General features: G+C 37.6%; 1 protein-coding gene across 2 annotated transcripts; it reads right to left on the bottom strand.

Moving 5' to 3' along the window:
* Positions 1-3,490: 3,490 nt before the first annotated feature.
* On the bottom strand, positions 3,491-19,101 carry LOC129282110 (uncharacterized). 2 transcript variants are annotated; one of them, XM_064113007.1, is made up of 5 exons: positions 18,917-19,101; positions 9,659-9,795; positions 7,751-8,044; positions 4,150-7,165; positions 3,491-3,820 (listed from the first exon to the last, which is right to left on the bottom strand). In XM_064113007.1, exons 2-5 carry the CDS (start codon positions 9,675-9,677, stop codon positions 3,733-3,735), a joined length of 3,417 nt encoding a protein of 1,138 aa, XP_063969077.1. In that variant the 5' UTR covers positions 9,678-9,795; positions 18,917-19,101; the 3' UTR covers positions 3,491-3,732. The 2 variants fall into 2 exon arrangements, with proteins under 2 accessions (XP_063969077.1, XP_063969078.1); XM_064113008.1 differs by having other exon boundaries at positions 18,892-19,094.
* Between the last annotated feature and the right edge of the window lie 674 nt (positions 19,102-19,775).

The following is a 19,775-nucleotide window of genomic DNA, read 5'->3' as shown; positions in this document are numbered from 1 at the left end:
CGTCACAATATACAGTGCGTCCCATAAAAAGGAAACCCGTTTCAGAGATAGATTTCACAATTATTGAATATGTTTTACTATAAATTTGATATTTATTGTAAGAGTGGAATGTCATCTTTGATATGACACCAATATCTTAGCAAATCGTTCGCGGATGGCAGATTACAAGCAATAAATATTGAGGCATGTCAGAAGTGATTTGCGCAGAAACTAACTTGTTTATCTGAATCCAATCTCATTTCAGGGATCAGTGAGAGAAACTTAACAAAGAATTTAAAATAAATGCTAATGAGCCAATCGTCGAATAAAGCACCGTCGTCGTAGCATGAACCAACCTTGTTCAACTTTTCTGCGCAACCTGATTTTGACATTAAAATTTCAAAATAGTCTTGCTCATTAGCGCGTGAAGTGTTCGTCTCATATTAGGTATCACGATATAGCGAAATAATTGAATTGTATGATGACGTAAATGGAATATCATAAATCATTTTCCTTTGAAGAAAACAAGACATGGGAATCCCGTTTTCCTTTTTTCTGGGACGCACTGTATATACATGTATATATTTTTTGCTCGCTCACGACGATTCAGATATTTTACCCAAACACCATATTTTTCCACATCGATATTTCTCACTACGCCACCAACAAAATCGGTATGCAACGAAATACACACATATATGGTATAGTAATAGTTAATGAGATATTTTAATATCATACAAACTTAAAAATGGAATGAATTTGAGCAGAGAGTATCCGTAACTTACTTTGTACACACACACCCACCCCACACACACAATGTTAACATTAATCTGCGTTTTTTTTGGCACCTGGTTTGTGATTCATAAACATGATAAAGCTGATACGAATAACTTTGAAATATACAACATGAACGAAATATTTTCATTTTCTCCAAATCATATTGTGTAAAAAAAAAATCCCTTAAAATGTGGAATATCTTGAATTTTGAACACTATATTCAATTGAATGTGTTGTAATTTATTGGGTAGGTATATGTATATAGCGTATGCTAGTTACATTGCATAACAACATGAAAATAATAGATTATACAAGAATATTGTTTTCACACCAATTATACTAAGGGTTTCAAGGTTATCATTAGCCATAAGATTTTTTTCGGAGGAATATTGTTGCAAAAAGTTTTTTTTTGACAAACGATCATCATAATACTGCTTAGTCTGTGTTCCAAATATTTTCATTTTGAATACCGCAAAATCCAAAATAGCTTAGTACTTTACGTAGCGTAATACTGCAAATTATATAAATACACCCTTAATATCTCAAAAAGAATTGTTCCAAATACTATTACCGGGACTATTACCAATATGTAGGTAAAATCTGTGTTGGTAAAATTGCGTTGGTAAATGTGTGTTAGGCCAAATAAATAATTTCAAAAATGGCATATATCGTTCTTAGCGTATATAAGATATATTTTATGAATATATACGATAACCTAACGCCAAATAAGCTTCGGCTAATACAGTGTCCACTGGATAATTAGTTTAAGAAGCGGATGTAAACATACCCTCTGCTTATTAACAATCACAAACATCGCACTTTAATACTGCCATCTTGCGGCAGAATCATGCTAATGTAATACATTGGTTTCTATTTTAACAAATGCAACCCTGGTAGACCGGGGATTTCCAACAGTTATTGCGAAAGCATGAATCTCGAGTTTCGATGAAACCGTGCCCGTTCAGCCACCCTTGAAATTTCCATTTTATGAGTTTAAAACACTTGCATGCACATACAAACGACCATGTCTTCTATGCACCAATCGTAAACTAATAAAAAATGACTGTGTAGACAACGTTCATTTGTAATTGATTGATTAACTGATTAAATGATGAAATGGCCAATGAGATAGAATCCAAAATTTAACCCAGTGAAAGCAATATTTCATGTTATATACAGTAAACTATATATATATATTTCAGTGGTGACAAAAATATGAACAATACTATTTACAACGTAAGAAGCCAACGATTCATATTGAGCGATAGTGTGTCACGGTTTTGCATAGAAGTTAATATATCATTTTAAATAAGTCAGATTTGGGAAGGTATAAAAAGGGAAACAAAAGCACATGAAATGCAAATCAAGTCTTCATGATAAAAGCAAAATATTTTAAAATCTCAACTCTTAAAGCAAGATACATTTTGGTTAACTTAAAAAAAAAAGAAATCTCGCGATTAACACATTTATGATAATTGCTTTCATGACGGTAAAGACTTGCATAGCGCCATTGTCCACCTCTGTCATCGCGTCTTCATAGTTTCGCGCCAGAAGCGCTGCATTAGAAACGGGTCGAAAGCGAATGTGTATGCCAGTCGTGTGTTCATGCTTTAAAATGCACAACCTCCCAGTTCGCTTTCGACCCGTTTTTAATTGCTCAGACATTGTGTTCCTGCATAAGACACCCCCAGCTAAATCCCATCTAGGAATATTTTGGAGGAAATCAATCAAGTACCATCAGGTTCTCGGTCAGTGTTCAAATTTAGATGATTTTCCTTATACGAATTGCTATTAAGCAATTAAACAATAAAATATTGCAATTTGATCTTGAACACGAACTTGTTTCTATAAGGATCGACGGGGTGGTTCATCTGTGTACAGATACTCAGTGACCTCTGTAGAGATTGTAGAAGGATTACTTTTTCACTGCTTTGGTCAAAGGACTCGTTTTATGGCATTAGCCTCACTGTTTCAGAGCCAGTAAGGAGCTTGTTGACTTTGTCAGTGAGTGTCTGATTGTCGATGAAAACTTCCACGAAAATGTACCAAGAACTGGGGAAAACTGCCATCCTAAGCAGAAGAACAGAGTACTCGTCATAAGAGTTTGGTAGACATGTCTTATATTACACTTAGTCATGCCTAAATGATAGTATATAGCGCACAATCTTATTGATAGGTACACAGTAGCATGCGTCCTCTTGGAAAGATTTGACCATTAATAATAATAATAATGATGATAATAATAATAATAATAATGATAATATGCAACATTTATACAGCGCTTAATACAAATGTTTATAAGCGCTCCATACTATTACCCCGGCTTTAGCACGGCGGTGATGGCTTTAGCACGGCGGTGATGCGTTTTGCACCGCACGCAACCACAAATTTAAATGCGACTCTGAATCACACTCGACTCTTCGTGAAACATCCCCTGGTCAATCTTAGAGATTATTGGACTGCAGCAACAGTCATCCTTTAGGAAGAGACTACTGTCATAGGCCCGTATTCTGAAGTCGGGTTTAACTTAAACTCATGTTTAAAGTTGTGGTTTAAGTATGGACAGCCAATTGTTACATAATCACTAATAGTAGAGATATCATACTTCAGCTCATTCGGCTCTCGAATCATTGATAATTGTCTAGGAAGTATAAATAGATGATTGTCTTCACCATCGATGAATCAGGGAAGAGCACAGTAAACATAAGAAACATACAACTTAATAAAAAAAAAATTACTTTTGGCTTCCCATACTTAAACCACAACTTTTAACCTGAGTTTAAGTTAAACCCGACTTCAGAATACGGGCCACTGCCTTTAAAGTAAATTCTTCTACGAGCAGTGCATGCACCATTGTTTGCCGTGAAAGTGAGAAGGAAATTCAAAAAGTGGTATGCCCAACGAAGCAGGGTCCGAAGAATCAGCAACCAGATTGGTGAGTTAGCGCAAATCGTGGTAAACTCTGTGAGAGACATTTCAGACCCAGATACGAAGAAACGTCTTCTCGGCGTTCCTTATATGTCGACGGACTTCTTCCTCTTCAGGAATGCATGCCTTGGAAAACCTGGAAGGTGATTAATAAAGGGAGGGGCGAAGAAACAGAAATATCAAACATAGTTCGGTGTATGACGAACAGCAATAAAAAGTTAATGTGATGCTCTTACCACTTTCAGTCAAAAATAAGTTTAAGACTGAGTATGCTTAATCAGTTCACTCCAGAATTACGTAACCCATTTTAGGCTTTGCCCATGGTCCTCAAGGTTTTAGTCGGAATCGTCATAAAAGCTAATCATACAATGGCGCAGTTAATTTCAGTATAGACATTACAAATATATAATGGTTAGGTTTCACAATATTTCCACTTTTTTTTTGCAATATTCTGTACGTACTCACCTTAACGTTTTTAGTCCTGCTTTAGTTGCTTCTGAACTCTTCTCTAGCAGATTGACAAAATCGTCTGGTTCAAAGGTGGTGTAGAGGATGCTTAGAAATCTTAAGGAAGGTGGCACGAGGATAGCCTTTGAGAAGAGATCGGAAACTTCATGTGAAATCCTTCCTCGTTCCTCTTTGTGTTCCTTTGTCTTATCTGGAGGTGTACCTGATATCCGTAAGTCTTCTAGATTGGGCATGACTGGAAGAATTCCTGCAGCACATTCAATGACCTTCTCTGGGACCGGTGTATGGACGAGGTGGAGTTCCTTCAAGTTGGCAAGGGTACCTTCCTTCATCTGCAGATTCTCGAGGGCCTTTTCAGAAACCTTGTGGAGAGAAATGAAAAGTCTTTCTAGTTTTGGACAGTGCTGTAATCCATCCAGAATGCTGATTATGGAAGTGTCATCAGAACATTCGTTGCGCCGAATATCGAGTGAGGACAGTGAAGGGAAGTGTTTGAGAAGGTCTCCAAGTTGTTCAATGCTTTCCGAATCCATATCAGTCTTCTCTAGAACAAGCACCTCGAGATTGTTCATCATAGGACATTCTTCCAGGGCGTCTAGAAAATCAGGTCCAACTTCATTACCAGATAGCTTCAGATGAGTCAGGTGAGATTGACAGGAAAGCCCTGGTACAATCTTGGCAAGACACTCGTCTTCTATGCCATTCATACCGAGAGTCAGTTTCTTTAGGGATGTAAATGATGGACTTCCAAATATCCTGAACAGTTTTTCCCAGTCTTCTGGTTCGGCCTTGACGCCATTGAGAATGAGCTCTTCAACAGGACAGTGCTCCAAGCCATCAATGACGGGTCCGAAATTCCATTCGCTCATCTGCATTTGGTTGACCTGTTCCCATAAGGGCAGCACCGCAAGGAACGTATCATCAGGACGCTGTAACAAGTACTTTGGTATTTGTCTTCCCTTAGTTACCCCTTCTCTTATCTTTTCTCTTCTCTTTTCTTCTGTTAGTGGTTCTTCATTCTGCTTTTTCCTCTTTCGCCTCTTCTTCGTCATTGTCTGTGACACATCCTGTTCCAAGCCTGGAAATGTGTTGAGAAATTCCCGGAATTCTGAACTGGAATTCAAGTGCAGACGAATCAGCTCAAGCGATTTGATAGAAAACCCCTTGCTGTACTGGAGAAGATACCCCAGAGACTTGGTGACGTAGCTAGAGATCCCAACAAGTCGGAGACGACTACAGCCATACATGAGAGGCATCAGTACATCGTTTAGCTTACCCTTGCTCTGGCTTTCAAAGTTAAGTTGTAGACAGAACTCAATGAGCTTCTGGATACGGTTGCATTCTGTATAGTGCAACTTCCCTGTCAGAAAGAGCTTGATGTTTTCCTCTTCCGATTTCATTAGACTCACAACATGGTTAATGATGATTCGAGCTGCTTCCACATTTGCACCGCATGCAAACATGAGGACATTTCCAAGATCTGTGGCACGTTGGAGAGTTTTGATATCCGCAACACACTTCTTGAAGGAGTCCTTCTCCTCCTCATTTCCGGTAGATAGGTGAGCAAGGTATGTTCCAGCAAGTTTCTCTTGAATTATTTTGAGGACAAACGTAATGTTGCACGAGTCAACTACCCCACCTTCGTTATTAATCTCAAAATCTTCATAAATTATGGGTCTGTACTCCGCTTCTTCATCTCGAACCAAGATACCAACCTTGCAACCCATGGCGACAACTTCCTTTGCACCAGACTTACAAACTTCAAAGTCTTTCATTCTGAAGATCAGTTCTTCTTCAGCTGATCTGATAAAGCCCAGTAACGCAACATTTCCAAGCTCTAGAATCAGGTCGTCTTCATCAATACTTGGCTGAAAAACTCCATCGGTTTCATCTGCAGTATCGCTGGTTAAGTCGCTGTTTTTTACATCGTTCTCCTCTGTTGAGTCTTTTTCAGTAGAATCCCAACTTCGAAGTCTTGACCTTTGTTCCTTGGATCTTGGGTGATACTTCAAGAGACACTTAATGAGCTTGTTGAAGAGTGAGCTGATTGTATTCATATCTTTGAAGTCCTTTCCATCGGTCAATTTTGTCAATTGACAGAAAGCGCAACACATCAAAGGCAGGGAAGCAAGTTCTGTTTTTAGATGGTTCTCTTCAAGGTAGGAAAGGAGTTTATCTCCAAGTTCTGGCCGTCGTTTGAAAATCTTCTTGACGTATGCATCAATGTCTTGTGATGAAAACCCTGTGATCTGCAAATGTCGGTATTCGTCCGTGATGTAGTCACCCAGTGTCATGAAATCTCCAACTCTCCCAGGGCGAGTTGTGATCAAAATCTTGACGAAAGGTAAGTATTCTTTCCTCAACATTTTCACGACGTTTCCACAATTCTCTTGATCCAACCCTTTGCCTTTGAACTCGTCGTAGCCGTCTAGCAGAACAGCTACTCGTTTCTGATTCTTTTCAGCAAACTCTTCAATGAACTCTGGCGAGAAATCTGCCCGAGGCAAGAGCTGGTCGACAACGGCATCTCCAAAGTTGCTTGTGTGGTCCAACCTCTTCAGCTGCAGAAGGAAAACCGCATCCGCGTCTTTCACAGGACTTGTCCTACCTTCCGCCCAGTCGCTCGACAACTTCAACAGGAAAGTGGTCTTTCCACTGCCTGTCCTTCCTCTCGCTACAACTCGAGTAGACGACGTTGCCAGTGTCTCTTCACACCCATCAATTTCATTCTCATTTCCATCCAATGCTTTCACATCATTGAACAAGTCTTTCAAACCGAGGCGGAAGTGAATGGGAAGGTCCGGACTGTCGATGTCGACAAGTAGCTCTAGGTTGGTGTAGACCCTACCCAGATCTACCGTTACGATCTTTCCATTCTTGCCAGCCCAGGGCACCATGGGGACTCGGTTTCGTTTCTTGTAGTGATATCTGAGGATGTCCACCATTTGCTTTTCTTTGGCATCTAGGACATTTCGTGGAGCGACGTCTTCCTCAATTTGAGTAGGGAATAGTTCTGTTTGTTAAGTTAAAAGAAGAGAATACACATATGATGATTGACTATTCTAGCTTATTTCATTATCAAATTAATTATGAGTGATAGAAATGCGACAAGCAGAACACATTATTGCAAATACTACGTTTTATATGAAATACAAAATTATCTAATCTCTTCTTTATAATCATTTTTTTAAGTATACGATTAGATGTAATATCACTATTTTAAAGGTTATGTTGTTTTCGTGTTTTTTGCGTCCCCAATGGCATTTTGCTTTATTGTAGCCAACTTTCTCGCATCATTATGCAATGACACGTTGCTTGTTTAGTTTTATGGAGGGTTGTAAATTTGTTTCCATTTATTATATTCATTTCTTTGATTATATTTATTTCGTTTTATTTTCTGGACATTAATTCAATTACATTGGTAATTACGATAGCTCATAGGCCTACTGATATCTCTTATAGAATTCAATACATGCCTATTCTGCTTTTCAAACAACATGTACTTGCCACAACAGTTTATGCTGAAATGAGTTCAGGATTACATTTCGCCACTATTCCTTAAAAACAATCAATTTGAATAGCTCAAACTACATCTTACCTTCAAACCGAGGACCATATTTTTCTGCCAAGTCCAAGCGTTGCCCGCTCTTGAGCGCCTGTATCAATGTCCTCACTAGATCTTTGTTCCGTGTCATCTGTCGCCATTGAAGCAGCATCTGGTACCCTCTCTCCTTCTGCTTTAAATAGTCTGATTCTATATTTTCCAGCTCTGCTTCCAGCAAGCCAAGCCTACGCCCGATGTCCTTCCAGCGGTGACCTAGCTCAGAGGATAGGTCCAAGAGGACGTTGACCAACGGTAACTGCTCCTGATCCACTCCCATCGTAACCTCACCTGTTTTCCCAGAACAATAAACAGGTATAATAAAGGTACGTTTAAAGATTTTAACTTCATTTAAATCAATGAAAATGCGCATTTAGAGAAATTCGACGGTAGTTTTGGAATGACATTGCAAATTTTACGAGCAGGTTCTCATGTTATACGAATGTTGATAAATGACGCAAAATATGGAAAGAACTCGCCATAGAATTGCTTGTCTAAAACTTCTGATGTGATAAGAATTTTTTATTTTATTATTACACTCAGATTTATAAGTATTAAATGTTTTTCATTTTTGTTAATAAATAGCAGCTGTCTTATTCGAAAGAAATGTTTCGGTTAACCGTTATCCTCATAGTTGTATGAAATCATATTTTCAATCAAATTTACTCTGATTTTATCATACTATAGCACATTCAAATAAAATTTCATATGAAAAGCAGCTGTATTCTTCAAAAATGTTTCTCCAATAATATTTATAACTCTTTGAATCATATTGTAGCAAATATGAATAGTCAATCGATTGGAAATTCTGTTCCTAGATAATTTAAGAAAGCCCATGCAAGAACCCAAGCATTGTGCGCTAGTAACTTCATAATATTTTAATTGTGATCAGCATTTCGCGGCAAGATATCAGAGAGCAAAGCTAATGGTTTGAATTTTAATGCACTGCATGGCGGATCCAGGGGGGCACATACGGCTCATGCCCCCCCCCCCCCCCCCCTTGAGAGCCATAATCAATTTTGTTAAAGTAAATATGCCATTCTTACCCAAGTGTGCCCCCCTCCCCTTTGAAAGCGAGGACTTTTTTTTTTTTGCTTGTCTATTTCTTTTGCGGACGAAATGACCTTAAATTTTAGATGAAAACCTCTTTTTTTTTCATGTCAAATTTTCAATCGGAAAATGTGCCCCCCCCCCCCTCCTTTGGAAATCCTGGATCCACCTCTGTGTTTATGGGTGTGACTTCACTAGCATTCTATTTCTCAAAAAGCCGGGTAGTAGACTGAACCTTCAGCAGATGATATTACAAACGTGTCTATTGATATTTTTATTCTGCTCACATCTCTAACATACTGTACGTGAACCGGACACACCGCTTTCTCCAAAAGACGATCAAGAGCTTTCGTTCGGCGTACATATGATTCGAAAACAGAGTACTTGTATATGCATTGTCAAACCGCTAATAGCATCATAAATTACAATAAATATTTTTAGAAAATGAAGAAAATCAATTCCTTTGAGGGTTGCTGCAGCCCTCGCAAAATCAACACGTACGTCAGTGTCAGGAGGAAGGGGTGGGGGTGGGGACGTCAGTGCTAAAGATGGGGGAAAAGAGACATTTCGAAGCGGGTAGCTGTAAGTCCTATTGGTTGCTTTACAACCAATCTCGAAAGGTTATCCGCTTATCCGTCTCCAACCGCATGTATGATATCATTGGGAAGCGTATGATTTATGACGGAAACTTGCAAGATGGTAACAAGACAATGAAAGTCCACTAAAACACTCCTCCCACGCTTTAGGAATGGAACACCCCCCCCCCCCCCACCACCACCACCACCAGTTGTCTTATTGTTTTCCATCACATCATAAAATTGTGACGATTAAAAACATAAATTAAGAATGGCTTACCAGTGCCGCCCACTGCCATAGAATAAGAAGATCAGAGGCTCAGTGATGTCACGAGGTCGATGGCGTCATAATTTCGATGCTATCCACTAGCTGTGTGTAGTCTGGCGATCATCTGCTCATCATCGCTTTGATCCAATCTGAGAATGAAAAGGAAGTCAGATTTATAAAATGAAAATGCAGAATTACAACCACCAGCCGGAGATAAGATAAGTGCGTCACTGTTAGATGGCATAGACCCTATCTATAATTATGTTTGCTCTAATTTCAGATGACAGCCCGATGTACACAGTATAGGCCTCCATCTTTGTTTGTCATTTATTATTTACTTTTCTTGTTTGTAGCCCTAGATTTATCTTTATTCTCTTTGAGTCAGGATATTCCACGTCCGACAGATTCGCCTGCAGTTCCGAAAGTCCACCTGATCCAAGATCTATTCTGTTCTGCAGTCGCGAAAATTTCGGCTCGTGGCGGCATTCTGGGAAACCCATGACGTGGAATTTTCTGAAATGGTGATGACTAACGGAGTGCAAAACGAATCAAACTTCATAGAATGACAGGTCTACCTGCACGCGCGTGAGTACTACCCTACCAGCAATTCGCAAAGTGCTTTCGTTTTAACTATTATGACAGTTCCGTGGATTTATGTTTTCAGTATAAAAGCATCCGGGTTACAAACGGTGTCCGACATCAGATCTAGACGTACACAGAACAGCGAGAGGATACCGACGATGTGATTGAGATCGGGAGAGCTGGGGAGCGTTGCATGAAGGACTTGTCGAAAGTTACAATAGTAACAGTGCCTCTCAGCCAATCAAAATCTAAGAAAGATGTCAGATCTGACATGTTGATGAAACCCTCTCCACAGCTCAATGGTGTCCTAAAATGATGTCCTACAAAAAGTATCAAGCCCCCCCCCCTTCTGCCCCTGCCTGAGAGAAAATACGAAGAGTAAAAAAGGAATAAAAGGACGAAAAATGTTAGTTATAGCGGGTCACACCTCCCTTCCCTGACTTACATTTTCCATCAAAAATGAATGAATGAATAAATAAATAAATGATACTTCTTCGCATATATTCTCTCTTTCTTTCATTGTTTTACATTCCCCATATCCAGAGCAGAAGTTTCGTAAAATTAAAGAGGATGTACTAAGCTTTATATGTATCATTCAATTACCATTATGGATATGTGGTGATGAAGCATTGCTTATTCTGTGGGGTGGGACGGATTACAAATTTGTTGGAAAGAATAATCTTTATATGTTAATCATTCAATCGAAAGTTAAACTTCAATGAGCCAGTCAATGGGGTATAGTTCTATAAACTATGGTGGGCCTGTATGCAATTTTTCAGTACGTCCGGTACAAGCATGGACCTACTAGTAGGTCCATGGTACAAGTAATAAAGCATCCCGGAAATGGCACCGGAAGTCTAAAAGAAGGGTGGTCAGTACGATCTATATTTATAAGTGATCATAGGAAGGAAGGATGTTACTCTAAGGAACATGGCACTTATTTACCCTGTTTACACACGACTTGAGTGTTGAATCCTCAAGGAGTGTGACAGGGTCGAACGCTGCGAAGAGGGCAACTATGATCGCGTTTATACTGAAACAAAATAGGCGAGTTCGACACGGCCCGCAGATCACGAACGGAAGTAGAATAGACGTCACAAATAATATGCCGTGTTTGACCTATGTCATGCGGGTTCGACACGGTTTTCTGTTTACACACGAAAAATAGGCGAGTCTGACTCCGCTCGCGGGTTGAAACCTACGATTTGGCGGATCAAAAAAGCCGTGTTCTCGCGGATCACACTGATCGCGTTTACACAGCATAAAATTGCCGTGTTGAGCAAGGCTCGCGTGTCGAACCCCCGAGCCGAGTCACTATGTAAACACGTATAGTGATGCCACTAATAACACCCATTTAGAGCTCAATTCTTTGCCCCATTCTGGTATGCAAGGTGCAATGTTGCACCTATAAATACACCGCAACACCAGAAAGATTCTCACCTGTAATGTTAGCTTGCATGGTATGCACCATGGCGCTATTAACACAATAGCTACATGGTTTGTACCTCCAGTTCAACTACATGTAAGTTTTTTTTAGAGTGAAAAGGCTTTGAAGATCAGACTGGGTGTTGTGTGTGCAGTTATCAACTGAGTGCACAAATTCTATTGATAAATCAAAGTCATTTCAAAATGGGATTAGAGGACACAATCATTTTTTTCCTTTAAAAATACGTGTATTATAGAGACCAGGGTAAAATAGATTACAAATCCATTAGACAGTCAACAATTACTGGCCTACCAAACTTCGATCCCGGAACCTGCTTTTAGCAAAAGCACTAAGTCACCGCTCTACCATTCGGGTGATAACCACTGGGCCTCTTTTGGGCCTATTCCCTATTTACACCATGTGGAAGGGATTTTGAATTTCACACATTATATACGATGTATTAATTTCATAAAGGTTATTAGATTTATGCGACTGAGTCTAAATGATTGTTGACAAATCCAAAGTACGCAGCACCAATTACAGGGTCATTAATTATGCTATCAACTTGGCAGGACAAACATGATAATATCGGCATGTGATCATTATGTTTTTTTCAAAGAAATCTTTGATCTCGTTACTATACCTGCTATAGATCAATCGGGACCGCTTTAATCCGTGACGTCATGCTATTCAAGCGGGGGGGGGGGTGGAACAATAGATCAGGGCCCCTGAACAATTGGTGTGGCGCAAGGATTTACCCCAGTGGTCGGGATATAGAGACTCGCTGTAATTGCAAATGTTGTCTTTGTGGTGCAGCTTTATGAAGATACCACCCCCTCCAAAAAAAAATCAATAAATAAATGAATAAATGAATGAATGAATGAATGAATGAATGAATAGATAGATAGATAGATAGATAGATAGATAGATAGATAGATAGATAGATAGATAGATAAATAAATAAATATATAAATATATATATAAATAAATAAATAAATAAATAAATATATATAAATAAATAAATATATAAATAAATATATAAATAAATATATAAATAGATATATAAATAAACAAATAAATTAATTAATTAATAACTAAATAAAAGTTCAAAATTGAAAATTTTATAGAAATTCAATTTCTTTTTGAGGAACATATGAAAAAGACCTCATGGAGTGTAAATATTACTTACACGAATTGACCGTGAATGATGTAGTCGAGAGTATATATTTTGACAAAAGTGCCAAAATGGCACGTCATGTCATAAGAAACGCAACTCGTATTATTGAAAAATCGATAAAACATAAATATATGAAAAACTATATAAAAACAAGGAAAAAATAAAAACAACATTAAAAAAAAGGAAACAATACTTGCCAATTACTGAATACTAAATAGTAACTACTGGGTATGAATTCAGTTGCTGAATCCCATCCTCTTGTGAGTAGAATTATATTCAGTCATTGTCTGCGCACTGAATAGCAGACTCTGTGACTGGAGTCATATAGTATATAGTGACCCGATTCAGCAAACATTGACTATGTTGATGAATTTCAATACAAGGAATTAGTGCCACTATGTTTACCCCGTTTTCAAGTTGACCTTGACATTCGATGGGAAGATTCGTAAATCAAAATATCACAATTGAAAATAAAGTCGTGAATGATTATAATGTATGCTTCATTAAAGGAAAACAGTGCCAAGCTTTGATATCAAAAGACAAACAATCTAAATAAATGTGTTTATTTGAGGTAGCACAGTTTCATTTTGTAGTGACACATTGACACGTTATTGAATCTTGCATCATCATGATCATCAAAAGGGACTTCCCAAGACAACTGAATAAAGAAAAACAAATCAACCTGTTACCAAAGAATCTGTTCTCATTCGCAAGGGTAGCGTATTTTTGTAGAATAACTTGTATTTTCAATGCTCTTTCATTTTCTCATATTCGGCAACCCCCATTCCCCCCCCCCCTCCTATTTTGATTTAGTTTTTTTTTTTTGGGGGGGGGTATAGATTATTCCTGAAATGAAAGCAGTATCATCAGAAACATTGCAATCTTCCTTGATAATATAGGCATGCAAATTCAGTTTTGAAACGTTGTTTATGTGCAGCCCCCCACCAAAAAAAAGATTTGTACTATTGTAGTTACAATTTTCAAAACAAATCATATTTGTAAAGTGTGTAAATTTGATAAATGATAAATTGAATAAAATGTGGAAACACTGCTTAACTCCCCCCCCCCCCCTGTTTGGGATGGAGACTTCGAAAATAAATAATAAATGATACATGTGGTGTTATTTAGTCCTATATAGATAATATAGACATTCATTTTTTATCTGTATGTGATGGATCTTTATCAATATTTCTTTGAAAATTAAATCTTTCTTTACATGTCTGAAACATAACATTTGATTTGATTTGATTTGATTTATTGATTTCCGTTTCACAATTGTAGATAATATGATAAACATATCATAAGGTCGAAAATACTACGAGACATAAGATAATATATATATATATATATATATATATATATATATAACATATAAATAAAGTTACCTCAGATAACATTTGTATTTAAAAGTAAAACATAATTATATCTCCAATGAAGCTTGCTCATTCACGTACAACCTTCTACATGTATTAATAGTGCATGTATAGATCAATGATAATATTGCAGGAAACGTTAATCCTACTTCTATTTCTCTTTACACGTTTTCAGTTTTTGTTGTAGGTCTTGTCTAAAGAAGGACATGGTTGTTCTTTGCCGCGAGTATCAGTTTTATTTGTAATACGACCCTCCAGCTAAACCACATTCGGATAAATACGATACTCTTCAATGGTTATGGCTTCTAATGATCTAATCTATTCGATTTTTACAAAATATGCCTATGTAGCTCGCACTACAACCATAATCATATAAAGATCGGACTGTATCTTTTTATCTCAGTTATGGCAAAATGGAATATCGATGAGTTTAAATCCAGAAAGATTTTTTTATAAGATAACGTTGATTGCTTCTGGATTAATTTATCAGTCGGCTGATCGATTGCTTGATCCATTGATGAATTGACTGGCATAGCATCGATGGTTACAATGACGACGACGATATTAATGAATAGGCGACAATGTTGTTTCTGGTGATGATTGAGGAGGAGGAGGATGACGATGTTGCATGTGCTCCTGATGATGTTGATGATGAATGATGTTTTAACTGGTAGTGGTGGTGGCGATGATGATGATGAGGAGGAGGAAGATTATGGTAATAATGATTGAGATGATAATAATGATGATGAGGATGGTCATTATTATGATGATGCTGACATTTGTGTTGATGATAATGTGATTAATGGCATGGTGCTGAAGATTTAACCCTAGAAGTACAAAATATAAACATTTGCAAAACCCAGTACACAATAAAGTGAAGTTATAGCGCGTTAAAACCTTATCATTTTTATAATTATTTTTAGCATCTATTTGGCCATAAAAACATACAAAAATGGTACAATGTAAAGACAAAAATACAATTTGAAATTGAATAATTCAATATAGATAGGTAGAAATGAAAGAAAAGATGAAGAGTGTAAGAAAATGTGTTTTTTCCCCATGGGCCAGGGCTCGCAAAAGTAAATTTCAGTACTATTGCCCAGAGGCATGCGAGCCCTCACAACAAAACCATGGAGAAAGTATTGCACATTCCTGTATATACAATTACATGTAATTCAAATTCAATAACAACACATATAACAAACATTATTTGACATGTATGTAAACCAGGCAATGTAAACAGAGGGGGATTAGGGAAGATTAGACGGGATTATTGCCGCTTTTTGAACAGAAAGTATGGCCTGACAGAAAGTATACAAGTACATATACAATATTTTCCGTTGAACGTTATGCTTACTACATGATTTCACTGAATGAGATTAAAGGATTATAGCTAGGTGAGCCACACATGGGTGGTAAATTGCCAATTCGTCAACTACCAACTCGTCCACTCATCACATGGTCTACTTTCATTAATTTTTAGTCTCATGACATTCTATCCATCAACATTTCGTCTAACAACCATTAGGTCCAATAACCATTTGGTCCAATCATCACTTCGTCTAATCACCATTTAGTCTTCATTCATTTGCACAATCAACACTTAGTCCAATTAGACCAAATGGTATATGGACTAAATGGCTATTGCACCAACTGGTTATTAGACGAAATGGTGAGTGGACGAATTGGCCATTAGACCAAGTGGATGGTGGACGAACTGATGCCGGTAGACCGAATGATAGTAGTAGGCGAGTTGGCAATTGGACGAATTGGCATTAGACGAATTTGAAGTAAACCCATGCTGTATCGTAGGGCCGAAAAGTGACGTCACAAGAATACAGTGGTGCCAGAAAGTTAGTGAACCCTATACGACCAGAAAATGCACCCATTCATGATGAGTTTTGAAATGTAGACAAGAACGCTACTGCAATGTCGGGTGAGCCCAGAGATACAAACTTAATAGAATGTAACAATTAAATATCTATAACATGACAGAACTTGAACGTTTTTTTTTTTTAATATGTTCATTTTGGGTGGGGGTTCACTAACTTTGTAGCACCACTGTATACACTCTGACGGCTTACTGGTATATGAATGTACTCTAAGATTGAGTAAAAATTTACCCAATGTTGGGTAGAAAGGGAACAAGCATGTTTGCTGTGTAACCCCCCCCCCCCCCCCACATTGGGCAAAATGCAAGTTCAAAGGGTAAATGCAACGCAACATTGCGTAATATTTACAAAGTATTTGGTATCAGTTTACCCAGCAAGCATGCATTATGTTCCCATTTTACCCAATGTTGGGTAAACTGTTTTTAGAGAGTGTTATATCCGTGATTGACATTATCGAAAAGAAATTGTAATGTCAAAAGGCATTTGAGACTGAGAGATTAAGCTTTATCCATGGAGCTATTACTCCACAGGAAATGGCAAGAAATTTAAAAATATTGAAAAAATTCTTGAGGAAGTCCGCAGACATGGATTCAAGGAATGAGGTTCCGATCTCAGAACTTATTCCTTCTATTTTCTGGCCTGGAACTTTTATTTTTTTCCCCGTTTCGTCACTGGATTTTCTACATATTTCTATTCTATATTTTCTCGATTTTTCATATAAAGCTCTCAATGCCGTGTATACGGAGTATTGTCAACTTGGCTACAGGTACCATGTACATACATTTATAAATAAAACTGAAAATAACCTTTTATCTTCTGTCAACACCTATATTGTATAGGCCGACTCCTTTGTTCAACTCCAACCATTTAAACATTGAAAGAGCCAATTAAGTCAATATTTATGCATGCTTTGACGAAGAGATCAACCATTCCCCCAGTCAATATATAACATTTATTCAATAAACATTAGGCAGGGCGGGGCGGATCCAGCCCCTCTTCCTCAGATCCCATTTTCCCTCATTTTGTCTTTTTATTATTAATTGCTTCTCATATTTTGTAACTTCTGAAGGTTTCCATGGCGAAGAAGAATAGTGTAGTAGGTTTCACGGTACACCATGGTTCTTTCTTGGGCAACACTTGCCCAAGAAAGATATACATGGTGTACCGTGAAACCTACTACACTAAATTTTTATCTTAGTTTTTCTTCTATTTTTCTATGTAGGAACAGCCCCATATACCCCTCTCTCTTGATAAGATTTTAAGGAAGAATATTTTCCCACATTTCTTTGTTTCTTCACAAAGCACATTAATAACAGAAATGAAACAATAATTAATGCTGAATGGCAACTAATCTACTATTTTCCTATAATAAGCCTGTACGTTCGTGACTATATTTTCTAGTAGCCTAACCATAGAGATCGACATTCAAAGATGTGTGTTAGGCCTATATATACAACGCTATACCTTCACTTGCCATGCTTGCCAGACACAAATCCGGGGGCTGGGGGCGGAAGGTACCAGCGCATCCCGGAAAATAGGTGAGATGACTTTTTTGGGGGCTCGACAAATTTTGCAGACAATTCGAACCCCTTCAGGTTCTGCGTCTGCATGCTTGCCCTATTATCCCATTTAAACAATCTACGACATGTAAAGGCATGGGCGGAAATCCCAGGGGGGACGCGTCTCCCTACCAAAATAGTTGGGGGACACAATATCAAATGTCCCTCCTACTATATTTGGTATTTCATGATGGAGAAAAATACATCATTTCCAATCGAAATAATACATGTATTTTGGGATAATGACCTTACATTTTGGGTGAAAACTTTATTTTTATTTTTTTATTAATTTGCTTGTCCAAGTTTCCAGCCCCTGGTCCCCCCTACCATTGGGGACAGATTTCCGCCCATGAGTAAAGGACTCATTGCCTATTGGTTCAGGATTTTAGAAAGTGGGTAGTAGTCTATCCACCTCCCTTATATGTTTTGATCATTTGTAGTAGGTCCATGGAATCGTTCACAATAAAACGCCGCAACAAGAAATCAATACAAAAATAATAGCAAGTGGGTACATGTACGTGAGCATTTATTTCTAAATACAACTACAACAAATTTTGGGTTATTAATTGTTGCTTATATTGAATGGGGATATGAAAGTTCCGGTTTTGGAGGTTGTTTATTAACCAAACTAATTATATAGGACTATGTGAGTAGGTCTTAATTATGTTGACAGTGATGAACTAGATACAAACGACCTAATTAAATCTCACTATCGAGCGATCAACGCGGAGAGGTGCAACACTGCCCATGTGTATACCGCAGACCTGTCGTTCGTTCTCAAGTCGTGTTTTTTATACTGGTGAATATATATAAGAGCTCGACTATCCAGTTTTCAAAGAGAATTAATGAAACTAAGTACGACAAATAAAAACAGCTGCCAATATATCAACAATCAACAAGTAACTATTACAATTGAATTAATGTCGCATATCGCCATGGCAATTATATGCCCACGCATACACGCATAAGAAATTATCGAATTACATGCTATTTGCAACACAGAGAGAACTGGATTTGTGGTGGGACTATATAAGCTGCTTTTTAGCTATTTGATGTTCACGTGTGTCGTTTTTTGTGGTTTTCTCAGTCGCTATTTTTCATTTCTTTATCTAACTTTTCCTCATACTGAGAATTTGAGATGTACAAATGTCTAACGAAGTTATTTAGCTCCAGGGGAAACAAAATTAGGCCTACACTGTAGGCTACAGCTATAGCTATATGGCTATATTCTCTCACCATGCTCACAGCTAAATGTGCTTACCCCTGCCTGTTCCTGCCTATTTCTTGGATCAAGCTCAGTCTGATTGTAAAATTATTTCTTTCCAGGTCCTGTATCAAAAACAAAAACACCAGGATATATCGGGGTTGTATATGTGTCCGCCTGCTAAAGATACTCGCTACCGAACTACCGAACGTCTGTAAACTGAATGAAGTCGTGTACGTAGTAAACGATAATCCAATAGATACGTGTACATTATTGTGCCACTGCGTTGATCTTGAGATGACGAGGGCTACATAGTCTTGTGCTACAGACCTATTTCACAGGCATAAGACAGTCAATTCTTTCTCAAGCTCCGATGAATAATATTTTTCTAATGATGTGGTTCGATGTTTGAAAGTTACATCGTTTATTTGCACAGTCAATTTTCATCATACCGGAAATAAATAAACTATAATCTCGTAGGAAATAAATCTCTGTTTTTCATAAATTACAGTTCTCAATAATTTAAAATTGGATACAGGAATCACTTCCTTTAATATTTTGGTAATCAAAAACCTTTAAGCCCTTTGGATGCTTCCTGTGAACACTCTCGTCTTCAGTCCATCTCACTGTGTAGACGAGTTATCATATTCCAGACTCAAACAAATTCTATAAGTGGACAGAGAAATTAATATTAAATATGCATAAATGAAGAAACTCAATAGACAAATGATATACTGTATAACATGCATTTGAGAAAATAAAAATCATCAATTATGTGTACAGTGTTGTATTCTAAGGATTAACTATAAAAATGCCCCAAATATAGGCCTATATCCAGTATGGGAAAATTAAGTAAATTAACTTGCAAACTATATAGCATAATTGGTAATTTGATGGACAGTAACCAGAAATATTT

The sequence above is a fragment of the Lytechinus pictus genome, chromosome 18 (assembly GCF_037042905.1).
Source record: "Lytechinus pictus isolate F3 Inbred chromosome 18, Lp3.0, whole genome shotgun sequence".
In the NCBI taxonomy this organism is placed as follows: domain Eukaryota; kingdom Metazoa; phylum Echinodermata; class Echinoidea; order Temnopleuroida; family Toxopneustidae; genus Lytechinus; species Lytechinus pictus.
This window is presented reverse-complemented; position numbering and strand designations above follow the sequence as displayed.